This window comes from Brienomyrus brachyistius, unplaced genomic scaffold (genome assembly GCF_023856365.1).
Source record: "Brienomyrus brachyistius isolate T26 unplaced genomic scaffold, BBRACH_0.4 scaffold58, whole genome shotgun sequence".
NCBI lineage: Eukaryota > Metazoa > Chordata > Actinopteri > Osteoglossiformes > Mormyridae > Brienomyrus > Brienomyrus brachyistius.
Window position 1 is genome coordinate 1210308 of NW_026042333.1, and position 21626 is coordinate 1231933.

The 21626-nt window shown below is 42.6% G+C and overlaps 1 protein-coding gene across 5 annotated transcripts; it reads right to left on the reverse strand.

Annotated features, from left to right (window-relative positions):
• Nucleotides 1-314: 314 nt before the first annotated feature.
• LOC125724899 (CMP-N-acetylneuraminate-beta-galactosamide-alpha-2,3-sialyltransferase 4-like) lies at nucleotides 315-19897 on the reverse strand. Of its 5 annotated transcripts, none has more exons than XM_049001352.1 (11): nucleotides 19788-19897; nucleotides 19424-19547; nucleotides 18274-18343; nucleotides 17489-17569; nucleotides 15253-15350; nucleotides 14821-14884; nucleotides 12798-12893; nucleotides 9425-9617; nucleotides 9191-9319; nucleotides 1375-1521; nucleotides 315-845 (listed from the first exon to the last, which is right to left on the reverse strand). In XM_049001352.1, the coding sequence occupies exons 2-11, from the start codon at nucleotides 19485-19487 to the stop codon at nucleotides 753-755; spliced, it is 1035 nt and encodes a 344-aa protein (XP_048857309.1). In that variant the 5' UTR covers nucleotides 19488-19547; nucleotides 19788-19897; the 3' UTR covers nucleotides 315-752. The 5 variants fall into 5 exon arrangements, with proteins under 5 accessions (XP_048857309.1, XP_048857312.1, XP_048857310.1 ...); XM_049001355.1 differs by having other exon boundaries at nucleotides 19424-19492; nucleotides 19788-19883; XM_049001353.1 differs by having other exon boundaries at nucleotides 19424-19608; nucleotides 19788-19876.
• Nucleotides 19898-21626: the final 1729 nt, after the last annotated feature.

Consider the following 21626-nt stretch of genomic DNA (forward strand, 5'->3'; position numbering starts at 1 on the left):
GTAGAATGGACCATGCATCACAGGGTCAGCATGTAAAGGGGAAATGACATCACTCATAAGATTGATGTGATCCGTAACAGTTACATCAGCGTTAATGTAGGGTCACTTTTGAGAATGTTATTCTCCTTCATTATTGATGGCTACGGAAAGGGTGCATCGGAAAGATCTTCAATTCATCTCGTGAAATCCAGTGTATGCATTGCACTCTGCTTCCCTCTAGTGGCCACTATGGGAACTCCCACCTGAAACAACAAGAACTGCTTCACAGCATGGAAATTTAGTGCAAAAGCAGCCAGGGAGATGTGACAGGAAGATCGTGGAAATTGCATTTTATTCATGTGCAGTTTTGGAGACGATTTTCACAAAACAACAGGGAGAGACATAAAATAAAGCTATTCTGTAACCAGGATCCGAAAATCAAATCAAAACAGTACATCGGCTCTTAGGAGGGTCAATGGCAGGCTGTGAAATCAGGGATTATGGTCTGTGTGCAGCGTCTGAAAAGAACCCGTCTCATAGTCATTGCTGCTGAGAGGAAATGGATGAGCTGGTAACATGAGCCACTCGGTGGCGCCCTCTCATACTCCATGAATGTGAAACTCACAGGTGCAGAGGGAATAGATGAACGGGGCAGTAAAAGTCTCTGCCACAAGCCAAACAGTCGCATGACCAGAGTCCGTTGATTGGCTGACATCCAGGCGGTCCCCCACTTCCAGTAACAGCCCAGATGCCAGAGGACCGGGTGCCTGTCATTAGTGCGGGTGAAGGAACTGAATAACCCCATGGTCCTCCAGCCTCTTCAGAACCTGTGCTTCATGGGTGATGTTGTGCTCAGAGTTCTGGAACTGAGGCAGACAAGCAAGGTGGTGATGAAGGCAGGTTCGTCAGAGATGTCTGATGTCCAAGATCTGAAAGGGCTAATATAGTGCCTTTCAAGAGGCTAAGAAACGTGGACTTTCTACACAGCAAAGTTGTGGGACATCGAGAGAGCTTTCCAATAAACACCTGCCAAACACCTGCCTGTTGTATAAATTAGCCCTAATATGCAAAAAAAAATGAATAAATGATTCTATATTATATTCTACTTATATGGATGCAATTACTGAATTGGTCTTTAGGAAGCACCTCATATTTAATATCCAATGGTAAAAAAAAAAAAAAAAAGCTATTTTCAGTTATTTTGCAACCTTTAAGACTTATGAATGATCCACCAAAAAACTACAGCTGTGAGACTCTATAGCTTTAAAACATGAGCATGTTAACAAACCTGTTACTGACTAAATGTTATTTTTGTGGGTGAGAACCACAGGATGTGTCATATTCACAAGAAAAAAATTTTTTTCTTTTATTCCACACCCAAAAACTTCCACTCACAATCATGAAGTCCATCGTGTCTCTCCCAAAGTAATGAATCAAGTCGTTCTTGTCGCTGGGGTAGCCAAATCCCGCTAGGTGCACCACACTGCAGAAGTTCAAAGCCACGTAGACAGCCAGCATCCCAGAGGTTGGGCAGACAGGTTTCTGCAAGCGGGAGAGGAGAAATCACAAAATACAAACAGGAGTTATTAACTCACGCCAGTAAGGGGCATGCTAACCTGCGCTCCTTACGTCACACAGACCATCAAAGCCCTGGGGATTTCGGCTGGTTGAGCATTAATTTCACAAGTTTAACCATTTCCTTTTATCCAGATGTGAACAGAGCACGCAAACGTGAGGGATTTCAAAACACTGAAAATACACTTTATTGCCAAAAGTATTGGGACACCTGCCTTTGCACACGCATGAACCTTAACGACATCCCATTCTTAATACATAGCTCCTAATGTGGAGTTGGCCGACCCATTGCAGCTATAACGGCTTCAACTGTTCTGGGAAGACTGTCCACGAGGTTTAGGAGTGTGTTTGTGGGAATTTCTGACCATTCTTCCAGGAGAGTATTTATTAGGTATTGATGTAGGACGAGAAGACTTGGCTCACAGTCTCCATTCTAATTCATCCTTAAATGTTCTATCCAGTTGAGGTCAAGGCCCTGTGCAGGCCAACCAAGTTCCTCCACACCAGACTTGCTCATCCATGTCCTTATGGACCTTGCTTTGTGCACTGGTGTGCAGTCATGTTGGAACAGGAAGGGGCCGTCCCCAAACTGTTCCCACAAAGTTGAGAGCATAAATCTCTTCTGCACAATGCACGCCTCAGCATGCTTTACCCCTGATTTCACATGACCTACCACTTCGTGGCTGAGTTGCTGTTCTTTACAATTGCTTCCACTATATTATAATACCACTAACAGTTGACCATGGAATATTTAGTAGCGATGAAATTTTACTAATGGACTTATTGCACAGGTGGCATCCTATCACAGTACCACACTTGAATTCAGAGCTCCTGAGAGCGACCCATTCTTTCGCAAATGTTTGTAGAAGCAGTCTGCATGCCTAGGTGCTTGCCAGAGCAGGAGGGGACCTCAGAGGGGCCGAGGAGGCATGGCGAGGGACAGACAGAGGGGCCGAGGAGGGAGTTCGGAGGGAGCACCAGGGAAGGGGACGAGGAAGCTGAAGGGGACACCGGCGAAGGTAAGGAGAGAGGGGGACCCGCAGGCACTCTCCGAGCCCCAGCGCAAGCGAGGGAGGGCGAGCCAGGGGGCAGGGTGGGAGGGACCCCAGCCTTGCATCTATGTCCTCTGCCCTTCTTGGACACAGACATTAGGACCCTTGGCCGGGGTCAAGCTCGCCAGGGCAAGGGCGGAGCAGTGACAAGGAGGGTCCCCCAGGGGTCCCATTCAAGCTCCTCCACCTCCAAGGAGGGAGGAGCGATGGTTAGACTGTCCAGGCTTGAGTGGGGTCGGGAACAGGAGTTACAGGGGTTAAAGTTAGAGGGTGACAGGGGTTACAGAGGAGCCTCGGCATAGCTGCAGCAGGAGTGGGCGTGGCACACACATGAGGATCGCACGGGCCAGGCATGACAATTAGTTTGTGTTTTTTTTTTTTCCAGTTTAGTTAATTTTTAGGACTATACGCTATTGGTTTCAGCCCATAAAAAAGACAGCAGCATGTTTCGGTAGGGTAGCCCCGATCGATAGATAATTCTGATAAAATGCGCTGAGAAAACCGCCAGAAAACCGAAACCAGCCTGCAGGCCGGGGGTAGGATCCTGTCTGCTTTGTTTAAATTTGGCTTACCCACAGGGGTGGCCAGTCTTATCCGCAAAGGGCCAGTGTGTCTGCAGGTTTTTGGGATAACCTTTAGGTCAGCTGTTCAAACCCAGGTGTGAGAATTCTTCAGCCAATCAGTTCTCTAATTAGTGACCTAATTAGGGAGTTGCAGAGTAAGCCCGCATACACACTGGCCCTTTCTGGATGGCCACCCCTGGTTATGGAAACATTTCTCTAATATGTTGTCCACTTTGTCACACAGCTTTTGAATAGAGGTTAACACTAGAGGTGCACTAATCCCATATTCGAGGTCAGTATCGGCACCAATTCTTGCCCAATTAGACGGACTGGGTATCGGCCATGTGTCACCGATCCTCATCGGTTATTTATTTAGTTTTCGGCAGTTCGTAAAGAGAGCTGCCATTCCTTGGTAAATCGATTTGTACAAATCAATCGCATGAAAGCTCATTCCCATTTTAGATGCATTTTTTGCGGCACGCAAGCTGAACGCTAACGTTGCCTTTCGGTGTTTTGCTGTGAGGGCAGTGACGTCCGCCTGCTGTGACATCACACGGAAGATGAGGAGCACAAGAACATCGGACAAGAGGGTGACGACAGTAAATGCGACATGCATGCTTGCAAAACGCACAAACGTCTGCAATCTGCAAATATTTTACGCGACTTTTTACATCTCGTAAAAACAAAGTTTGGAGAGGAAGTACAGTAGCATTGCTGTGTATGAAATAACTAATTTAATCAAGCACCTTAAACTTGGAAGGAACATGAAGAGTTAAGGCAAAAAAAAAGGCATTTGAGGCATTTAGATATCAGGAAAAACTTCCAAACAATAGTTCAATAGTGGTGAAAATAACAGAAAAGTGACTAGAACTCGCCGTTCTACAGATGTTGTAGACAATGTGGGACTTTGCCACCTGATGGAACATCTAGATCAACGGCACATTTCGCCATCTCGAAAACATATTTCTGAGATGGCTTTACTCTAGAGTGATTGCGCTCATTGAGGAACAAGTTAAAGATGATCAGTCAATGAGTTTCACTACAGACACAGCATTTGGATCTCGAGTGTCTGACCCATGTCTCTAAACTGAATATTGGGTAAACCTGCAAAGCTACAATTTAACGATAGTGGTGGCATAATGGTTAAAGTACACTTGCAATTGAATCCCCAATCAGCAAAGTACAGACGTGGACAAATTTGTTGGTACCCTTTCAGTTCATTAAACAATGTATTCATTCCTCCTGAAGTGATTCAATTAACATTAATTGTCTAATGTATAGCTGCTTGCCTTTAGTATGTGTCGAATAAACCAATACAATTGTGAAAAGGAATTCTTGTTTGTTTTACAAAGATATGCTAAAATTGTATGGACATAGTCTCTTTAGGGCTACCAAGAATTATTTATTCTATAGAATAATACCGTAAAAAAACAACTCCGGTAAAAATATTTCAAATATAGAAAGAACTGTAAAAGCAAATACAAAATATCTATGTATTTAATACATTGTTTGACTGTACAATTTTTAAAAATGCAGTAAAATACTGTAAAATACCTTAAATTCACTGGAAATGTAAAAACTACATAATTTGAATTTTACAGTGGTGTCCAATAGATTGGAGGATACGTGTTAAAATACAGTTTTAAATATGTAGTTCTACAGTTAATGGAAACAAGGTATACCGTTATACATTAAACAGTACTACTGTAATTTTTACGGTGAAATTCTGGATACCACAGCTGTCAGTAATTGAACGGACTTTTTTTTTTTTTTTTTCAGTGTAGCACCACAGTGATGTTTCAAACTGTTTAACCTTAATTAATATCAAATGTGCCTTCAAGCTTTTCATCAGCCATTCAGCCCATTTAAAGGGGATGAACACGCTACTGCGTTTGTTATTACTGTGTGCACCACACTGAAGATGGCCCAGAGAAAATAAAGGAGGGAGCCGTCTGAGGAGCTCAGACAGAAGATTATAGAGAACCACGTCAAAATGGGAAAGGCTAGAAAACCATCTCCAAGCAGCTTCATGTTCCTGTGACCACAGTTACCAATATTATTAAAAATCATAAGGTTCATGGGACTGTAGCGAACATCCCAGGATGTGGACGTAAGAGGAAATGCAACCTCAGGTTCATCAGAAGGACGGTGTGGATGGTAGATAAAGAGCCAAGGAAACCATCCAAAACCATTCAAGCTGACCTCCAAGGTCAAGGTACGTCACCTTCTGATCACACCATGTGTCGCATTTTGAACAATAACGGGCTCCATGGAAGACGACCCAGCAGGGCACCACCATTGAGAGAAAAACATAAAAAAGCCAGAGTGGAATTCACCAAAATGCACGTTGACAAGCCCCAAAAAATGTCTTTGGATGGATGAGACAAAACTAGAGCTTTTTGATCAGTCACAGCAGCTACATAAGAACATAAATTTACAAAAACGAGAGGAGGCCATTCGGCCAATCAAGCTCGTTTGGGGAGAACTTAATAGCTCAGAGTTATTGAAATCTTATCTCTGATTTAAAGGAAGTCAGGGTTTTAGTTTGTGCTACACCAACAGGAAGACTATTCCATACTCTAACTACACGCTGTGTAAAGAAGTGCTTCCTCAGATTCATTTGAAAATGTTCACCTGCTAATTTCCATTTATGGCCATGAGTTCTAGTATTTAAAATAATATTGAAGTAGCCATTTGGCTGAACAGCATCCAGACCTGTTAGAATCTTATAAACCTGAATCATGTCCCCCCTTAGTCTCCTTTGCTTGAGGCTAAACAGATTCAGCTCAGCTAACCTCTCCTCATAAGACATTCCTCTAAGACCAGGAATCATTCTTGTAGCCCTACGTTGCACCTTTTCCAAGGCAGCAATGTCCTTCTTAAGGTATGGTGACCAAACCCGCACACAATATTCTAGGTGGGGTCTTAACAAGGAATTGTATAATCATAGAATCACCTCATTTAACTTAAACTCCACACACCCAGAGATGTAACCCAACACCCTATTGGCCTTTTTTATTGCTTCCCCACACTGGTGAGAGTGGGACATGAAAGCATCAACATACACACCAAGATCTTTCTCGTAATCAGCTACCTTTATTTCAGTGGAACCCATAAAATATCCGTACTTTATATTTCTGCTCCCTGCATGGATTACCTTACATTTATCTATGTTAAATTTCATCTGCCAGGTATCAGCCCAGTCGCTAATTAAATCCAGATCCCGTTGTAGCCTCTGTGCTGCTAGATCAGTATCTGCTACACCACCCACCTTGGTGTCGTCTGCAAATTTAACCAGTTTGCTGTATGTATTGGTGTCAATTTCATTCATGCAAATTAGGAACAATAGTGGTCCTAAAATTGAACCCTGCGGTACCCCACTATGAACGCAGGCCCACTGTGACATTGTGCCTCTAATAACTACTCGCTGCTTCCTGTCTGTTAACCAGTTTTCGATCCAAGCTGCTACAGTTCCTAAAACCCCTGCAGCCTTGAGCTTAAGCAAGAGCCGTTTGTGGGGGACAACAAAGGCCTTCTGGAAATCTAAGTAGATCACATCGTAGGCCTTTTTGTAATCAATTTTGCTTGTAGCTTCCTCAACGAACCAGCAGATTAGTTAAACAGGACCTACCTCTCCTAAATCCATGTCGGTTATCCCTCAGAATGTTATTTGAATCCAGATAATCTGCCATCTTCACTTGAATTATAGCTTCCATTACTTTTCCAGTTATGAAAGTTAAACTAATTGACCTATAGTCTGCTGGATTACATCTATCCCCCTTTTTAAATATGGGCGTTATATTAGCATGCTTCCAATCAGAAGGTACCACACCAGCAGATAAGGCTCCATGTTTACAGAAGGAAAAATGAAACATTAAAAGAGAAGATGTCCACACCTGCTGTGCAACATGGTGGAGACTCAGTTTTGTTTTGGGGCGGCTTTGCTGCATCTGACATGGGGAACCTTGGATCTGTGCAGGACACAATGAGGTCTCAAGACTACCAAGGCATCCTGGAGCGAAACATCCTGCCCAGTGTCAGAAAGCTCAGCGTCAGTCGCAGGTTATGGGTCCTCAAACAGGATAACGATACGAAACACACAGCTAAAAGCACTCAGGAACGGCTGCAAAGAAAACACTGGACTATTCTTAGATGGTCCTACGTGAGCCCAGATCTTAATCCTATGGAACATCTATGGAATGATCTGACAACCGCAGTGTGGAGACGCCGCCCTTCAAACCTGAGACAGCTTGAGCAGTTTGCTTAAGAAGGGTGGCCCAGACCACCTGCTGACAAATGCAGACGCCTCACTGTGAAGTACAGAGACCGCTTGTCGGCAGTGACTGCTGCAAAAGGTGGTGCCACGACATTAAATTAAGGGTTCCATCTTTTTTTGTCCAGTTGTTAAATTATGTAAAATATTCAACCGACTCAATAAAAGCAAAGTCTGATCTGTGTTAAACATGGAATACACAATAAGGGATGCCGGTAAACCTTTTGTCAGTTTTAAGTCATTTCAGAGACGCAGTGTTTTGTGGAAGGGATCTGAGGTAGAAATTTGCGAAACGGCCTGCGCTTCAGATTATGACGCCGCTTTCTTACTGGATTCAGGGAGCACGCACTTCACTGCCACCTCCGTGTTTATGCTTGGAGAACTTTAACATCCCCTTTATAGTGGTAGGCAGACAGCTTGCATCCCCTCCCCTCCAGAAGTGGACCAAACTGGCTGGCATGAGGCACATACATTTTATGCATCTTGTCAAAATGAAGCATATGCACTTGTCGTACAACAGTTACTTCATAGGCCTGCCCACCTGCATACAGCCCCCACCCAACTGGGGCTTTTTCCCCCGCTCTGTCTGATAAGCATGTTCCAAACTTACACTTCTGTTCACTGGCCAGCATTTCTGCTCCTATCTAATGAGCATCATGTTCAAACACATATTGCTGCACTAAGGTTAACTCTTAATTCTCCTGAGCTTACATTCTTGGGTGTCAGCTACCTAACACACAAGCACTCTTGCATCAGTATATAAAGTGGTGAAGTTCTATATAACATTCTAAAAGCGGATTACAAAAAAAAATCCCTCTCGTCAATTTTTCTCTCGCAGTACCAACATATTTGTCCATGTCTGTACCATTAGGGGGTATTCTGAATAAGGTTCTGCTCTCTGGATGCTGATTTAGCTGCCCCCTGCTATGTCACACATACAGTACAGGCCAAAAGTTTGGACACAACTTCGCATTCAATGTGGTGTCTTTATTTTCATGACCATGACATTGGTAGATTCTAACTGAAGGCATCAAAACTATGAATGAACACATGTGGAGTTGTGAACTTAACAAAAAAAGGTGGCATAACTGAAAACGTGTTTTATATTCTAGTTTCTTCAAAATAGCCACCCTTTGCTCTGATTACTGCTTTGCACACTTGCTAAACACCTCTGGGAACTCCCTCAAAACCATTTCAGGTGACTACCTCTTGAAGCTCATTGAGAGAATGCCAAGAGTGTGCAAAGCAGAAAGCCTGTACTGTAGCTTAAATACAGAAGACACATTTCACTGTTGTGCACTGTTCTGTAGCATGTCAATGACAACTAATCACTTTCACTATTAAAGAACTTCGTGGATCAGATACCAGCATTTCAGTTTCAGATGCCATCAGAGAATCCTAGTGAACAAAGGACACGGAATTGTGCAAGACAGTGGGAGTAATACAAAAAAAAAAAGCACTGGATGATGTGAGTCACTAGTTTGGACACTCGCTGAGAGGCACTCGCTGCAGCTTGTGATACATGAGAGGCTGCGATCACAAAAAAAAGTGTAAGTAAAGTCGTTGGATGTTCAGCTACTATGAAAATTTCAATCTCAACTACCTATTTAGTAACGCAATTAATATATAGTTTACATTAGGTCTTCGTTCGTTTCGCCTTTTTGCTGATGTTACAAGCGCTGCGGCTGGGTCCTGTGATTATATTCGCCTGGTAATGACAGTGCACCCGGGAGAACATGCTCACTTACATCCGGGTTGAAGGGAGTCCCTAGCAGATCGCTGGCTGTGTGGTGCATGAAGAAGGGATCCAGTATACGGAACTGAGACGACCTGCCCAGCCAGGTCCTGGGCGGTGGCTTCCAGAAGCCCAACTGTACCTGGTTGAGTAAACCCAAGTAGGGCCACGTCAAACACTTTGTCCTCTAGGAACAAGGAAATACAAATTCCTCAGCTAGATGTTTCGTCCGGAGATAAATACTTACTATCCTCTTCTTATTGTACAGAATGTCCCTAAGCCAGATCAGGTCTACTAGCTTGAAGGGTACAAGCACCATGAGGGTGTCCGGCTCATTGTGGACATTGGGATCGGAGACGGCCGACTCGGGGTAGAAGAAGCGCATGGTGGTCTTGTTGCCTACATCCTTCTCGAAGCCCCTCACGGGACCGTCGTTGATCCTGCAAACAGGCCAAAAAAAAAAAACAAACAGATCGTAAGGTAGCTACTTATGCAGACGCACACAGGCCGTGTCAGTGATGTAAACGACGATGGCTGTCCCAGGCACCAGATCTCGGCACATTTGAACATCTTGAGATCTGCTGGAGACCTGAACAACAAAGACACACCATTCGTCCAGCCATCTTCCACCTGCGCACCCCAGTCGGGGTCCCTGAAGGGTCGGGAGTCTGTCCAAGGCAGCACAGGGCATAAGGCTGGGGACTCCCTGGGTGGGATGCCAGTCCATGGAATGGCACGCACACTTGAAACACTATCATGCACTATGTATAGTTTAGAGCAGTGTTCCCTGCACAGACCCCCATCACAGTCCACATTTTCGCTCCCTCCCAGCCAAATCAAGCACATTGAATACCTGGAGCATGTGTATAAGGGAAGGCGTGGGAGCAAAAATGTGGACTATCACCCCGTACCTGTGGACAGGGTTGGGAAACACTGAATTAGAGAAACCAATTTTTCTAAAGGCATGTCTCTGGATTGCAGGAGTGTCTGGACAAGGCCTGTATAGAAATTCCACACAGGCAGGAAAGTGCCAGAGGTTAGAACACGCCCAGACGCAGAGGCATAAAGTCCCGCCGTCACCCTCTTATCAAACAGAGGGACTGATTATGAAGGAATGACGAATTTCCAGCATAACTCAGGACGTATGCGCGGCCCAAGGTAAGGTGCACCGATGTTTCCTGGTGACAGGTGAAGGACCAACATCCTACTCAGACACACACACACACCCACAAATCATTGCTGCTACTTCCCTTTCAGAGCATGCCTGTACATCTGTGCAGTAACAAGCTAACATTAGCTACCAATATTGCCAGCTAAAACAAAAATCATCCCGCTCATCAATTAGCATGAATACACGTTACATTCTATACACAATGTCCTTCAATTCATCAAACATCCAGACATACCAGGCTACATCTGGTGTGTGTAGGTCGTGGAACGTATTGTTTGGTAGCTAACTCTGGAGCTACGTAAACCTGGAGGGGCACGAAAGCAGAGCGTTTTTCCCTGAAGCATGAACACACCCTCATTGTTTCAAGTGGTAAACAAAGACGTAAAGTGGTAAACAGATATTGTGAACGCAACATGAGAAGGTTCTCTATTGATTCCCTTATCAATTCCTAATCAGTGTAAAAATAATCAAATATTAATTTATCACTGATTATAATTTTGTGGACATGTAATTAGACCTGGCCAGCTACATATTTACAAAATAAACACGGTAGTTCTATGCAGTTTTCCATACCAAAAGCAGCTGTTTTATTAACTGTAGTGTGATATGAACAATAAACGATAAATTTAAAATATTTGTTGCAAGACTGTAGTAACAAGCACACAGGCACATTACCACAAAACCAGGCCATTTTTCTAACACTTGAACTTGTCAAAACTTACTAATACTCCTGAAGTAGGCAACACCCTATAGTTTAATATTACACATATGCTTTACAAAGTACTGACATACAAAGCTAATGAACGCATTTCACTACCAGTACCAGGGTGCAAATCTATGGGCTGATATTTGTGCCACTAGAAGCAGACTATGAATTTTGTATATTTGAATCTGCAGTTGTCGCCATTACAAAACTGAATCTGAATTCATTAGTTTGAATCTGAATTCCAATAACTTGAAACTGCATTTATCCTACCTGGAAAATTTTCAGTTCATAAATTCAATTTCAACTTATTGAGACACATAACCGGGTCCTTAAGGAAAAGTAATCGACCGCAGATTCACAACGCAACTCATTTCCACGTTTACGACAGTTCTGCAGGTCGGGGTAAAGAGGAGGCGTGTGCCGAGGATTCTTTACTTATAAATCGAATATTTTCGTAGTTCGTTAGAGCATAAAAACCTGTTTACGACCTTGTAAATCCGTTTTTTTAAAACACATTATTAGACATGAAATAACACCCTTTAGTTACCATTACTGTTATTATTGCTGGACACGGAAACAGAAACGGGGAGACGAGGAATCAGGATCGAAGGGTTTATGTGGAATCACTCCAACAGCAGGACACAGGAACATGTAACATCAAAACGTCAATGACAAACCTGGGCTTACAGGTGGACTTAAATACGCCGGACGGATCAAACTGACAGAAAACTGGTCACGATCGGGACTGCACACTTGGTTAATAAGGGGGCGTGGCGCACAAGAGGATCGTACAGGTAGGTCATGACAATTACACTCGTATTACCCAATATATTAGACAAAATAAGCGAAAATAAGACATATTACGTTACAAATATCATATTATTATTATTATTATTGTGCATGTAATTACGAAGAGTAAAGATGCTTCCGATGCATAGCGATATATCATTTTCACTGTCTCGATCAACTTCTTATTGAATATACAAAAATCCGTGATAGAGTGAAGCAGCGAAAGTCTAAGCGCGAAGTGGCGAAGGACGACTGTACCGGTTTAAATAGCCAGCACAACGTTCGGAAAGTGACACTCATTATTTTCAACTCCAGCGGTACAGTTGTAACTGGGGGTGCCAAAAAAAATCGAATCTCAGGTACTAATCAATATTTAAAAAATAATCATATACTAAAAAATAGTATATGATTAGATACTAATTTTCATCATTATTGATACCAACAGTAGGGTTTCCGCCTCATTCGCTGCACTTCACACAGCACCACTTCAATGCAGGCGCGCATGCACACACGCACACCCACACACTCGCGCAGCCTCTCCCCTCCTCTCAATACGCCCTGAACGCATTCACCGTAATTAGTTAACTGTGACTATGGAGACCACGGAGCTTGTACTCGGCGGAGTGGCGAACACATGGCAATCTTTAAATGTAATGCCATGCTGACAGCTTAAATGCTTAAGCGTATTACCAGTGTTACCATCCTTAAAAGTGACAACGGCTTTGCATTGGTTGCACAATGGTCGTCCTTCTTTGTAAAATGCTGCCATGCTCTGGACCGTTTCCTGCGCTCCATGTGTGTGGCGTCATTTCGCGCGACACAAAAAGTCCAGATGAATCGTTAGAGGCATCGGAGGTGTGCGATTCCGCTTCTTCGCAACAATAACAATAAGATTCCCATCCCTGCCTGTGACTGCCGATGCTTTGAAAGATGGAAGCTCACACTCATTCTTACCTGATGACCACATCGTACTGGTTGATGGTGTTCCCCAGGGACGTGTTCTTGATGATGAACCCATTTCCAATGACCACACAGGTTCTGCACTTTGAGCTGCAGAGACAGACACAAAACAGTGAGTGATAGTCTTACAGTGTTCACAAACTCTTCCATTTATGTTAAATTTCTTGAAGCTACAAAATGGAGAAACTATGAAATATATAATTATTATTCATTTCAAAAAGTGGACTCGGTTTAAGAGAAAGTACCTAGACAGGTAAGTTAATGATGAGTTTAAGAAAATGCAAACAGTACGTATTTATATTTGGTGGCAGGATTTGTGGCCAGTGGCAATGATACCAGCATATTCCTGATGACTCTGGGATTGTTTACTTTTCTAGTCCTTCATACTGGAGTTCCTCCCATCCCACACCCCCATAGGTACGACTGTGACTAAGTTACTTCACATGCCTGTGACAAGACTGGGTGGGGAACTCCTGCTTGCGCAGTGCCACAGCGAAACCTTTTGTGGGGGGTTTTTCGTGCCTTTGCACTTTTAGTCCTGAACTATGCAGAATTGTCTGTTGCCGCTTTTCTACCAACATGGAGCACTGGTGCCGGCCTGGTTCTTGCTTGGTGCCCGTGTTTCCCCCAGTTTCAAAAAAGAAAAGGAATGGAAAAAGTCATGCATGCGGAAGTGAAAATAATGGTTCATATGTATTCCGTTTTTTTTTTTTTTTTTTGATTGATTGATTTTCATTTATTTATTTTGATCATTTTCGGATTTGAAGTTTTTAGAAGCTGCCAAGCTGGAAAAAAAGGTTCTCAGAGCATGACTCGTTGTACTGTCTCTATCCACATTTGTCTCCTTGAAGACTCCAGTTTTGTGTGTCCTAGTGAGCTAATTCTTGCTCATTATTTTATCGCGCAAATAAAGTCTGCTAAAACCGGAACTTTGTTGTCTGTGTCATGATCTCTTCGCCATCAGTGCGTCACAATTTTTTATTTATGTAATCTGCAACCAGTTTATAATTTATTATTAAATCTGGCCAGCACACTGATCTTTCATTTTCCACAGAATAAAAAACAAATTATTTAATGTTGTTCCGCTAACAGGCTGGGAAGTTGCTTCACTGATGAAGTATATCGGTTATGGATTGAATTTTCTGGGTATGCATAAGGCTTTTACATGATACCCCATAATACTTTCATTGGCATTACGGTTCCAGATTCTGAGACCAGCTATTCCATGGTGTTGTGCTAGAGCCGTTTTTTTCTGACACAGGGCCTGCTTTTTTTGGGTGGAAACACGCGGAACCAGTTCCGGATTGAGAAAAAGTCCAGTACCATCTCCGGCACCTCAATGGTGGAAACAAGGCATTTCTACACATGCCAAAATAAACTGCTTTTCCTTTGGTCTTTGGTAATAACTTCAGGAGAAAATGGGGCCTCAGTAGGCAGATTGATACATTTCACAAGGCGCTGTTCAAGAGAAATACTGCGGTCTCATTTCAGTCACAATGAAATTGTCTCAGTAGGTTGTTAAGTTTACTTGCTTAATAACCCTATCAGCGCTAGGCATCCTGGGTAATCCCCTCTCACCTCAATCTTTCCTCATTTGTATGCCACCGTAGATAAAAGTATTTGCTGAATAGACACTAGCTGCATAATTGTAATGTAGATTTTACTTTTTTGTTCCGATGACTGGTCTTGTAAACTGACACTGACTGAAATCATCCTGTTTTCTTCTCCAAAGACTCACTAGCAACTGTTTTAAGGTTTTATTTCCCCATACATCCCATTACATGAACTTATAAATGTCACAACGACTCATATTCAGAAGATACGGTAACACTGGCCTTAGACTAACAAACAGGCGTATATAACCAATATCTCCAAATTCAGCCTCACCTGGAATCAGTACAGCAGCCCCTACTCATCCCTACAGGGTGATACAGACTAAGACCAGCATGGTGTCACAATCAAAGCCCCATCACCATGGTAACATACTATCATTAAAAAGCACTGGGCATTCTCCTACCTCTCCAGATGTTCAGGAATGTCATCATAGGGCAGGACTGAAAAAATGTCCCTCAAGATGTCCTCTAGGGAGTGAGAGATTGTGCAAAGTCAAAATGCATTCTCAGAGAGTCAAACTATCATATTTATATCTGATGATTAATGTCTTTAATACCATGTGGTGGAAAATTCCACGTACTGGTAGCAACACCTGTTGGGTTAGCTACTTCCAGTATGTCAGGCTCCTGAATGAAATTTAATTAATCTTTTTACTAGAGAACTGCTCTGGCTCAGGATTGTAATCATGTCGTAAAATAATGGGGCTGAATCTCCACCCCTGAAATTCGTTTACTAACCAGTTAGTAGAATTACGAGGTTAACCTCCCCCCACCCCCAGCAAGGGGTAGTGCATTGTAACTTTCTGACCAGCACAGGAGGACAAAGGGTGACGTACCACTGCCATTAATGCCGTAAGGCAGCGGTAAACTGGGTGAACCGTCTGTCCAGAAGAATTGCTTCAGCCTCAGAAAGAGATGCGTGTTTCTGCTCACACTGGGTTTCACATGCGGCATAAAAGGGAAAAGGCACAATCACAATTGACATGTCTTTTAAAATATAAAATCTAAAGAAAAAATACATTAATACATATGTCAACGTTCTATATATGTCTACATGTGTATACACGCATGTATAATATACACGCTGTATCTAATTTTGTCTCAAACTCTCCCCAGCTCTGTGTGTGAGCTTATTCTTTATTCTCGCTCATTTTACCGCTCGTTTTACTGCCGCCTCATTATCTCTTCGCCACTCGGGTGCCACAATGTTTTATTGATTGGACACACGGACACACACATCTGGGAAAAAAATTAAGAGACGACAGCAGAATTTTCAGTTTCAGTATGCGTCTGGGTAAAATATACTTTTTTTTCCTTTTTTAAACTGCAGCCTGGCTCTTCCCCGCTTCTCATTAATGAAGGGCTTCTTCGTTGCTTTACGGGGCTTCAGTCCTGCTTCGAGAAGCCTGATAAGAACCTGTCCTTGCTCTGCACTTCACACCGCTTAATCTTTCCCATTCTTCATGAAGACCAACTTTGAAGACCAAAGTTCACGGTCATCTCTGGCATTAGGACGTCTCTTCCACCCTTTACCTGGCTGGTTGCTGGTATTTTCCCATGTCTCCTGTCTTCTCTCAGAAGAACCAGGATTAAACCAAGATTAAAGAATGCAGATTTAAGAAAAAATATAGAGTGGTCTCTTAACTATTTCCAGAAGTGTGTGTATGTGAGTGATTTTTTTCTCTCTTTTCCAGTAAACCACACCCTCAGTTGGGAAAGCCATCCATCCACATGGTTTCAGGTATGTGTGACTTCATGATCAAACCCGGTTGAAGTACGACTCCACAAAGAAAGCATAAAAGCATGCTTCACTACTACATTTCAGCTCTTGGTTATGCCGTGAAAACAACAGCTAACTTTCCATGATATTCATGGGAACAGAGGAAGTTTGTACAGCAAGCAGAGGTAAGCGGTAATTAGAGGTGCAAAGTTCAGGCCCTTTAACAATATAACAAGTATATATCTACACTTTATTATTAATATTTTTAAACTAGTAACCTCAAATGACAAAACTGGATGCCAAAAGGTAATTAGGCTACTAGAAACATACGTAACGTTCTGTTCCACCTCGTTTGTACATTTTGTTTGAAGCATTTTTGAGGTATTTGCAGTTCTGTCTGAACATCTTCCAAGTGAGGACACACAACGCTTAAAACGCCCCACCATCATTCTCCCACTGGCAACAGTGTCACTTACACTCATGCATCACAAGCTGTAGCGAGTGTGCGAAACAGCCCAAGCTAGTGACTCCCAAATCATCGGTTGCTTTTTTCATATTACTCATGCTGTCTTGCACAGTTGCGTGCGCCGTGTTGTGGGAATTCCCACTAAATACTATTCAACCTCTCAAAAATTTGTTTTTGTTTTTTTACAAAGATTGCAAATCCCCGTGCTATTCGTTGTTGTTAAATGGATAAAGTACTTCATGACTGTCGCCCTCTTATCTGATGTTCTCATCCTCCCCCTACTGCGAAAGGTATGCGCATGATGTCACAGCAGGTGGAAGTCTCTGTGCTCACACCCACTGAGTGGCAAAAAGACTGAGTGGCATTGGTAGCAATCAGCTTGAATGCCGCAAAAAAATACATCTAAAATGGGAAAGGGTCATGTGATTGATTGTATAATAAATATTATTATTATAATTATTATTATTAAGACTTTATTGATCCCCGTGGGGAAATCGTCTTTACGCCGCCCTCAACTTGCTCTGTTTTGTAGAGTAAGCTGTCTGTGAAGAGCAGCCACCCATAGCGGCACCCAGGGATCTGGGGGGTTAAGGGCCTTGCTCAAGAACCCAGACGTGCTGATTCGAGGTTTGAACGAGTGACCTGCTGATTACAGGCACACAGGCTTAGAATAAATAGGAGCCAACTTTTTACAGACTGACGAAAACTGAATAAGTATCAGATGTGGATCGGTCACATGTGGCCGAAAGCCGATCCGTCCAATAGGAATAGATCGGTGCACCTCTGGCTAAGACAGAACCTTGGTCTAGATTTGTACCTTCTGCACCTGAACGTCCCACCTCTGCTGGTAACGTGAAACTGCCAGTGGCTCTCCCCCCACACTCACTTTAATCTCAGGCTGTCCCATAACCTGAAGCTGTTACATGCCGTTCCGTAGATAGATGGGGATGTGCTGGAATCTTCCAAACTGGAGAAGTAGAGAAGATCATATGCTCACCATGTTTCGGCAAAAGAGAGACTCAGAAGAGAATATTCTCAGTCAGATGCAGCAAAGTGAACAGATTCCCTCGGCATCCGTCTATTCACATTCCAGTTTGTAAACCACAACCTGGAGCCATAAAATATTAAAGAGTAACTAATAACTGCAATCCAAAATGCTCTGAGGATTGATTGTTTCCGGGTCGGTTTGATCCCCCATAAAAGTGAATAAATTGGAACATCAAAGTGGGAGGCGACCACTGTCTTCCAACCATTTACAAGCATGAGATTTATATAGGATTCAGAACCATAATTCGGCAAATGAGAACCACATGAAGACCATTTGATATCACAGCAAGGAAAAAGGAAACGATCAAGTTTAAATGGGATTTGGGATGTAAATGAGAATCACGTTACCATGTCATCAAAAAAAAATAATAATTTAATGAGATGCTCAGAAGATGAAGACAGGCTCGGCCTCTTGTTACATGATATAAGTGTTGTAGCTTGTTAACCGAAAATTTGGCGGTACACACGAGATATGCGAATGTGGAATTTTCGATTTTAATCTGGAAAAACCAAACGGTGGCTGAGGAATCTTGGGTAACATTTCAGGTCATAAATACTCATGACTTAATTCCTAATTAAATGGATGTAGCAGCATTGGGAGGAAAGAAAGGTCTGGTTCCTTACCTTTGCAGGATGGAGAAGAACTGGTAGGAGACCAAGGTTATTCCTAGCAACATCAGTCTAATGAGCCAAACTGGGAAGAACAGGGGTGATTACAACTCTTTCCAGTTCATCTTTCACATGTATCTATTGTGCTGCTCTGCTCTTAATCTGACCATCAGCCCTGCACAGGAAGCTAGTCTGCCTTCTAAATTATGTGCAAATGTGGATACTGGCACTGCTTTTGCCCAATAACATCAGACATACAGAATATAGAGATCGAGTGAGCTTTCTTTACCGCGTGCAGTGACCCAGTAATGTGAGCCATTCGATACAGACTTCAGAAAATGCCCACCAGTTTAATTAAAGGGAAAGCAGGATTCCTCTTTCCGTTTTTTAGATAAAATTCAAAACATAGGTTAGCTTACACGAAGGCAAACAAGGGTTTTTTTTTCCTTCTAAGATCCATATAACGAGCCACGTGCAATCTTATACAAGTCATTGTGTCCATGAAAGATTCTCAGCGAGTAGTGGTGTAACTTTACATCTGCTTCACCAAAGGCTATTTGCCCTGTCCACACTATACAAAACTCGGGTAAAATTAAAGCAAGTCTTACCGGCGTCTTAAAAAAAAAAAAAAGTTGCCATTACAAAAGATTTCTAAGTAATGCAAAATTATTTTGGGCAAAATCGGGTTTTGGTATTCTAAGACTAAAAACTTCTGAATGAAGATAACCAAAATGTCTACAATTACGTGCTGATCTCTACGTATTCATTAAGTGCTCTGTAAAGTGCCAAAACATTATCAAGATTATTTTACATGATATATATTTGCCTCTACAGTCCCTATTGCAAAGCTGGAACTGCTTGTTCCATAACGAAACACCGGATGATATAATCGTCCAAATAAAATTATTTTGGTCAATATAGTAGGTCACAAACTCACAACAAATTTTATTCGAAATACAACATTTTTAAACGCAAACCCGTCGCAACCGTGTCAATAAATACAATGCAAAAGAAAAATATATACATTCTTTGTCCAGTAACTGGCAATCTGCAGTTACGTTATATCCAACAGACCGATGCAAGCAGAAAAGTAGGAACAGAAAGAAAAAAAAGTTACCGAAATGAGCATGCATGAGTGTGTACTGCGCCAATCGGGAAAGCTTACTTTTAGTGTTCTTGCAACATATCTTCTCCGGACTGACCGAAGTTTCCTTTTCAAGGGAAGGCATCGGGGCTGAAATAAATCCCTCTTCAGTCTTTCTTGAGCTGCGTTGTCGTGGTCACTTTATCTTAATGCAAGACGGACGCCCATGTCGAGTTTGGTTGTAATTATTCATGTTTAACACTTGGCTGCGTTACAAATTATATTTGTTAATGCCAAGGAAAACTCGTTCGGTGACAGAATGCCATACTGTCCGCAAGTGAGTAACCAACTGCTTTGATATTCTTCATACACTGTATTTTAATGATTCTCATTAGGTCAGACCTGGCAAAGTCTGCCGGATTTTGTTTGTCAGTCATTAACTTACCGGCACAGCCTACGTCACTACGGATTTGACCTCTCTGCCCTCCCTCCTGCACCCTAACTCACACAGTCTGGAGGTATATATGCCTCTACGAACCCAGCAAGAATAAAACCCACTCCCGTGCCCATGTAACGTCACTAAACCACGCCCTCTTCAGGTTTCTGAACGTGAAGTTGAAGGTGAAGACGAAATCCAAAATAAAGTAAACTAACGTTTTGGAATATTTGAGCTTCGACGTAATAATTTTCATTAATGCTATAAAAGAAGTCTGGCTGTAGACTGCTGCCCCCGCGACCCGACCCAGAAAAGCGGTAGAAGATGAATAGATGGACAGTTATAAAAGTCGATAATGTAATAACTGGCTAATGATGTAATACATTTTGTGAACAATAACGTAACCACTTTTTGCCAACAATATAATAATTCAAATGTAATAATGCAAAGTTATTTTATATTTATTTTATTTGTTACATTATTGAACATCTATTACATTATCAACGTATTACGTAAGGAACCGATTCATGTACTTGTTAAGTTATTTGCATTATTACATTATTGATAGTTTTAACATTATTGGCTACTGCAAGGTGACTTCTGGGGGTTAATGCACTGATTTTGCTGTCACTGTTAAGGGGAAATTCAGTTTTATAAAAATCGGTGACAAATCAAAAAACTAAAAACACCAACGTCGTGGGGTTTCCTCCGGGTACTCCGGTTTCCTCCCACAGTCCAAAAACTGAGGCTAATTGGACTTGCTAAATTGCCTGTAGGAATGCATGTGTGAGTGAATGGTGTGTGAGTGTGCCCTGCGATGGGCTGGCCCCCCATCCTGGGTTGTTCCCAGCCTCGTGCCCATTGCTTCCGGGATAGGCTCCGGACCCCCCGCGACCCAGTAGGATAAGCGGTTCGGAAGATGTATGGATGGTGTACCTTTTTGCTTGCGTCTCTATATTTCAACATCGGATGACTTATGCACTTCAAAGGTGAGTCGGTGAACTATGTCGCTGGTACGATTAATCAGACCAACAACATTTTTTACAAGGTGGTCTTTATTGCACCCGTACTATTCACACTGACAACCCACACACTCCGTGCAATTGCCCCTATTACCCCCCCCCCCCCCCCCCCCCCCTACACACACATACACACGGTGGGCCCACGCACACCTGCATTTACAACACTTCATATAAAACATTACACGCAACATTACTTTTGTCCAACATTGCCGGTGCAGGTGTTGTGCCAAAAAGTCACTGTCTGTCAGAATCTGATTACAATCCGCGCACAGCCTGTTCGGGACGCGTCGCACAGTTTCTATGCTACTACAGCGGCTATTTTCGATATCAAATCGTCTTAAAGTGCAAGAACTATACAGTACATGCACAACACTGTTGCATCGTTTTTTTATTCAGTGGACAAGATCGGCCTGCTGGCCAGATATAATAATAAATTATAACCATGTCACGTAGCGCCGGTTAGATGACTCCACATAGCTGCATAGAGAGCCTAGCATGTGTTTACCTGCATATTCCTCGATCTGTGCCAGTCATTCGCACGTTTCCGTGTTCTCTGTAAATGGTTACCATGGGTGAATCTCAACACCGTAAAAATACCGTACTTATGGTTTCAGTAGAACCAGTCTTGATAATTTGGCTTCCACGAATAGATTTGGATCACTGATGTATCATAGCGTTATAACATTAAACTGACGTCATTCCGTTCTGATCAATACCGGTCTCTTCAGTCAGAGATTCAAGATTCTTTCAATTGCCACATGCATAGTTATACAGGTACAACATATGCAGTGAAATGTATCCTGAACCGCCCATTTGACTGTGCAAC

Coding starts and splice junctions, on each gene's coding strand:
- LOC125724899 (XM_049001352.1), bottom strand. CDS start 19,487: ATGCCTTCCCTTGAAAAGGAAACTTCGGTCAGTCCGGAGAAGATATGT. Junction 12,894..14,820: donor ATTCCTGAACATCTGGAGAG/GTAGGAGAATGC, acceptor CTGTCTCTGCAG/CTCAAAGTGCAGAACCTGTG. Junction 9,618..12,797: donor CAGTACGATGTGGTCATCAG/GTAAGAATGAGT, acceptor GCCTGTTTGCAG/GATCAACGACGGTCCCGTGA.